The sequence below is a fragment of the Pundamilia nyererei genome, unplaced genomic scaffold, assembly GCF_000239375.1.
Source record: "Pundamilia nyererei isolate P.nyererei 1_Seehausen unplaced genomic scaffold, PunNye1.0 scaffold00266, whole genome shotgun sequence".
Lineage (NCBI taxonomy): Eukaryota > Metazoa > Chordata > Actinopteri > Cichliformes > Cichlidae > Pundamilia > Pundamilia nyererei.
Genome location: NW_005187667.1, coordinates 295,639 through 301,374, shown reverse-complemented (window position 1 = coordinate 301,374; position 5,736 = coordinate 295,639). Strand labels below are relative to the sequence as shown.

Below are 5,736 nucleotides of genomic sequence, written 5' to 3'. Positions count from 1 at the left end.
CCTTAAAATTCAGGGAAATGAAGGACGCATGTGAGGGCCGCATTTCGAGCAGCCTTTGAATTGGGACAGCCTTCGTCTGTCGCAGTTACGTAATTGAAATGCGGCAGACGAAGGCTGCAGACCCTGGATTGGGATACAACCAGGGCTGGGTATCATCACTGATTTCTAGAATCGATTCAATTCCGATTCACAAGGTCCCGAATCGATTCGATCCACGATTCGATTTAATTCGATTCGATTTGAATCTGGGAAATTTTGACAGTCAGAAATATTATAATTCAGATCGGTACATTTACATATTTTTGTATCTATAAAAAGGAAGCTGACACACGCAAGACTTTATCACAGGTGTGAGCGTCACAGCCAGACCTTTGTGTCAAAGCAGCTGAAGATAAAACAGAAAAACATGAAGGTTTTCCTGTTCTGGATTTTATAAAAATATTCTGCAGCACATCAAAAACGAAAGACAACCATTAATCAACATATGAACATCACCTCTGACGTTACAGCGGTTTTATTAGAGACACAGCGTTTTGCATTTTGCATAATTTTAAAGTCTAAATTTGTTCAGTATTGAACGGCAGAAATTAGGTTTACTTTTCGGAAGTTAGTAAAAGGAAAAAAAAACAAAAAACAGCGACTGACAGGCTGTAAACAGCGGTAGACTTGTGTGTAACAAGCAAGCGAATAATGCAGAAAAGAGATTTTTAGACTGGAAACTGTTCTTGAAGTACAGAGAGAGAGAGCTGTGCATCGTGGTGGAAGCAAAACAGCAAAAGTCAGAGTGAGTTCATGACGATGTTCATGTGAAGTTTGGATCTTCTTTTGCTGCTGGTTCGGTCAATGTTGTTTGGAGATAAACTAACAGCTTTAGAATCGGCGCAAGAAGGGCGTGAACACAAAGCGCCGACACAGAGTCAGCGAGCTGTCGGCTTTCAGCCCCGACTGTGAGAAAGGCGACACTAACTGATTCTGATCCGCGGGTTTAGTCTTTGTGCAGAAGCCGTGTTCCTGCTCTCATTTACTGTTTCAGCTGTTTGGTGGTTGTTGAAATTTTGTGAGATGTCACCTGAGATTCTGGCATTTCGGGCAAAATACATTTATATTAAATCGATTCAGGATTTTAATGAATCGATTGTAATCGATAAATCGATTATAAAAACCCAGCCCTAGATACAGCCTTTGTTTACTCATTTTCCATGAGGAAAACTGATTAGCGTTAGTGTCATAATGCCATCCATCCAGCTGTGGAGGGGCACAGCTGTGACATAATATAAAGCAGATGAACTACACCCACATTATAACCAGTCAGTTATAAGTCAGGCTCAGACTTCTAAACCACCAAACACACAAAGTCACGGGCGGGACAATCTGTGAAATCTCCTCTTATATTGTAGCTCACCTGTAATTATGTGTTGTCACGTCTGGAGATGAAAACTGGGCATTTCCGTAGCTGAAATATCCGGAAATGCCGTCACACTGCAGGAAACGGGTACGCACGAGGGACGCGGGGGAAGTGTTATTAGATGAATGATCAGAGATAACAGCCTCGATCACTGCTGCTCGGTTTATTAAACCTGTTGTACATGTGCCCCACTACTCGTGTTAAACATGTGTTTAGGACCAGTGAGCGTCACAGCAGGACATGTGCTCCTCGGCAGAGGTGGGTGGCTCTGAAAAGAGCCGTTGGGTGGATGCAGCAGAGCTGCAGTTTACTTGGAGCTGGTGTACTTGGTCACGGCCTTGGTGCCCTCGGACACGGCGTGCTTGGCCAGCTCACCGGGCAGCAGGAGGCGCACGGCGGTCTGGATCTCCCTGGAGGTGATGGTGGAGCGCTTGTTGTAGTGAGCCAGGCGGGAGGCCTCAGAGGCGATGCGCTCGAAGATGTCGTTGACGAACGAGTTCATGATGCTCATGGCCTTGGAGGAGATGCCGGTGTCGGGGTGCACCTGCTTCAGCACCTTGTACACGTAGATGGCGTAGCTCTCCTTCCTGGTCTTTCTCTTCTTCTTGCCTCCCTTGCCGGCGGTTTTAGTCACGGCTTTCTTGGAGCCCTTCTTGGGCGCGGACTTTGCGGGTTCAGGCATTTTTCTTTTTTGCTACTTCACAGCAGAGAATGTGCCCGTCAGCGCAGAGCGGCTCTCTTTTATTTCCGCTGTATGCAAATAAGGCTGTGTAGATCCGCGCCTGTCATTGGTCGAGCTGTTGCTCCGTTTCTTTAGTGGGTAAATCGCACAACGAAGAAAAAGAGCAGTGCTTTATTTAACCTGCTGACGGGGCTGTGGGACATTTATCGGGAGTGCGGAAGAGCAGATTTAAATGTGTTGCTTCAGTACGTGTGCAGACAAACATTGATCCATGTGTGAGTTACAACATCACACAAAGACCGAGACAGCCGACGGAAGCTCCGGGAGAGGCTCGGCTGATAATGACGGTCCTTCGAGAGCCGCACAGCGGACTGCAGAGCCCAGGACGCCGCAGCTGCCAGAAACAGAGACTTTGTTTATCCCCCAGGACCCAGCAGAGCAGCATGACGCTGAAGATAAGGGCGGGGCATAAACAGGCAACAGGAGTGAGATAATAAATTCACAGAATATACAGTATAGACAGTTTTCAAATTAAAGTGAAAGGTGAATAAAAAACTGATTAAAAGTGAGTACAGGTGTCGGCAGTATGAAAAGAGTGTAGTTTGTTTCTGGGTGTGGGAAATGGTCCAATGGCTGGAGTTAAAAAGCTCTCCAGTAGCTGTGAGCTGCAGTTTGATCGTATATGAACAGATTGTGTCAACCAGGGGTGGGCAACTGCAGGCCTCGAGGGCCGGTGTCCTGCAGGTTTTAGATCGCACCCTGGGTCAACACACCTGAATCACATGGTTAGTTCATTACCAGGCCTCTGGAGAACTCTAAGAAATGCTGAGGAGTCATTTAGCCCTTTAAATCAGCTGTGATGGATCATGGACACATCTAAAGCCTGCAGGACACCGCGAGGCCTGCAGTTGCCCACCCCTGATGTAAACCATAACGACAGTGCACTAATCCACACTTTCATCCTAATTGGCAGCAATAACTGAAATGACAGAAAGTTCTGGTAGCTCTCTGCCCAGCCTGCTTTTATTTAACAGCAGTTTAATGATTGGAGCAAAACGTCTGAGCAGCAGATCAAACAGGTTACAATGATCATTTAATTATAAATGACTTGAAGTGCATATTGAGGCTGCGAGACACTGAGCCATGGCTCTGTTCTTATTGCACATCTCTGCCATGCAAGACGGTTTATTTTATATTGAGCTGGAGCTTTAGTTTTCTCCCCTCCCCAAACTTCTGTGTTCATATAAAACACTTTTAGGGAGAACATGAGGTTTAAAGCCTGGCTCAGTGAAACTTTGTCCTCCAAGCTGAAACCTCAGAGTGTCTCCATCCAGCTGCTTATGAACTCTGCAGTCCTGGAACCACTCAAACGCAACTGCGCTGGGCCTGCACCGCTACACACCTGTGTAGTAATACAGTACAATCAACACTAACCCACACTGCATGCGCTGTTAGCGAGCAGCAGACTCCAAACAGCACTGAGGGCCAGGTGATAGTCTGTGCTGTAAACCGCTGCTCTGAGTGCGTGTACGTGGCTCTTAAAAGAGCCGTTGTGTTTGGTGTAAACTGGTCTCAGATCAGATTAAGCCCTCTCTCCGCGAATGCGACGGGCAAGCTGGATGTCTTTGGGCATGATGGTGACCCTCTTGGCATGGATGGCGCACAGGTTGGTGTCCTCAAACAGACCGACCAGGTAAGCCTCGCTAGCTTCCTGCAGAGCCATGACGGCGGAGCTCTGGAAGCGCAGGTCTGTCTTAAAGTCCTGAGCGATCTCCCTGACCAGGCGCTGGAAGGGCAGCTTACGGATCAGCAGCTCGGTGGATTTCTGGTAGCGGCGGATCTCCCTGAGAGCAACAGTCCCGGGCCTATAACGGTGGGGCTTCTTCACGCCTCCGGTAGCCGGGGCGCTTTTACGGGCAGCCTTGGTGGCGAGCTGCTTCCTGGGAGCTTTTCCTCCGGTGGATTTACGGGCAGTCTGCTTGGTCCTGGCCATCTTACAGCTTCGGGCTCCTCTGCGTGAACAGCGAAAGAGAGAATGAAGTCTGAGCGCGAGCAGCGGCTTTATACAGGGGCTGCAGGCGGGAGCTCAGCGCTGATTGGTCCAGATCTGGTAGCGCGCGCACCGCAGCTGCTCAGCTATTGGACGAAAATGTTCAAAATGAAGCGCGAGACAGAGCAGAACTTCTTTATTGTTATTCAGATGTACAGTGAGACGGCGCCGCCTACTACTGCACACATGCGGGGTGCACAGCTTCAGCAGCACTTTACACATATGAACACTATTCAAAAAGATACGATGTGCGAACAAACCGGGAAAAATAAAAATACATTAGTGTTACATAATGTAGAGTGTGGGTTACTGCACAGTGCTTATAGATGTGAAGTCTACAGAGGTCTTTGAGATGGGGGGCTAACTCAAATTTAACTGTAAACAACAGCAGGTAATAAACTAGTAAACCAAGAAAACCGTCATCCACAGCTTCAGCTCCTGTCATCAGCACCAGAATAAACTGGAAATATTTGCAGCACTGACTGGGAAATAATTCAGGTTTCAAAGTTTCATTGAATCACTGCCTAGCTAATTATCAGATTGTATTCATAAGACTCAAACTCATGTTTCTAATGTTCTGACAATTCAACATGCATTTCCCCCTTCAGTGAGCTTAACTGGGAGACCAGTATTTACTACCTGAAGCAGCTCAGTCTCCATAATTTACTCTGCATGTGGAGGCACAGGTGAGCATGAAGCGTAAAGCTGAGTGTGCAGCCTGTGTGTCCCCGGCACAGACAGACAGACAGAACGAGGAGCTCGTAGCGGAGGCAGTGGTGGCTCTGAAAAGAGCCTTTGATGCACTCTGTGCGGGAGCAGCTTTTACTTCTTGGCCTTCTTTGGCGCAGTTTTCTTTGCGGGCTTCTTGGCGGCTTTGGGCTTTTTCGGAGCGGCCTTCTTAGCGGGGGACTTGGGCTTCTTAGCTGCCGCCTTGGGCTTCTTGGGAGCAGCCTTCTTGGGGCTCTTCTTCACCACTTTCTTCGCAGCCTTCTTGGCCGGAGATTTCTTCGGGGTGGCCACTTTCTTCACCGCGGGCTTCTTGGCTTTGGCGGGAGCCTTTTTCGCGGGCTTGGCAGCCTTCTTCTTCGCTGGTTTCGCGACTTTCGGTTCTTTCTTAGCAAGCTTGAAGGAGCCGGAAGCCCCGGTGCCCTTCACCTGACTGAGAATGCCTTTCTCCACCAGCTTGGCGACGGCGGTGTTGATACGTTTGTTGGCCTTGGGTACGTCCACATTTTTGGCGGTCAGGTATTTCTTTATGGCCGCCAGCGACGTCCCCTTGCGCTCCTTCGACTCTGTCACCGAGGCGACGATGAGCTTAGGGAGGCTGGGTCCGTCCTTCTTAGCCCGGGGAGCGGACTTCTTCTTGGGAGCCTTGGCCGGGGCTTTCGCCGGTGCAGCTGCGGGAGCTTCTTCTGCCATGTCTGCGCGTGAGCTTCGTACTGAGCATGTCGGAGCTTCGCGCGGGAGGCGGGACTTATCAAGCACATGAGAACCATGGAGAGTGAAGCCAGCCCTCCGCTCTGCTGCCGCTACAATCGCGGCTCTTCTTGTGTTTTCTTCGCCGCGTTTCGGAGCTCAAACCGGCCCCTGATAAACGTT

At 49.1% G+C, this 5,736-nt stretch overlaps 3 protein-coding genes across 3 annotated transcripts; all 3 read right to left on the bottom strand.

The window, feature by feature from the left end:
• Nucleotides 1-1,558: 1,558 nt before the first annotated feature.
• LOC102203407 (histone H2B 1/2) lies at nt 1,559-2,101 on the bottom strand. The gene has a single exon (XM_005750225.1). It carries the CDS (start codon nt 2,085-2,087, stop codon nt 1,713-1,715), a length of 375 nt encoding a protein of 124 aa, XP_005750282.1. The 5' UTR covers nt 2,088-2,101; the 3' UTR covers nt 1,559-1,712.
• A 1,005-nt stretch (nt 2,102-3,106) lies between these two features.
• Nucleotides 3,107-4,144, bottom strand: LOC102203686 (histone H3). The gene has a single exon (XM_005750226.2). The coding sequence runs from the start codon at nt 4,078-4,080 to the stop codon at nt 3,670-3,672; it is 411 nt and encodes a 136-aa protein (XP_005750283.1). The 5' UTR covers nt 4,081-4,144; the 3' UTR covers nt 3,107-3,669.
• A 102-nt stretch (nt 4,145-4,246) lies between these two features.
• Nucleotides 4,247-5,716, bottom strand: LOC102203973 (histone H1-like). The gene has a single exon (XM_005750227.1). It carries the CDS (start codon nt 5,554-5,556, stop codon nt 4,960-4,962), a length of 597 nt encoding a protein of 198 aa, XP_005750284.1. The 5' UTR covers nt 5,557-5,716; the 3' UTR covers nt 4,247-4,959.
• Between the last annotated feature and the right edge of the window lie 20 nt (nt 5,717-5,736).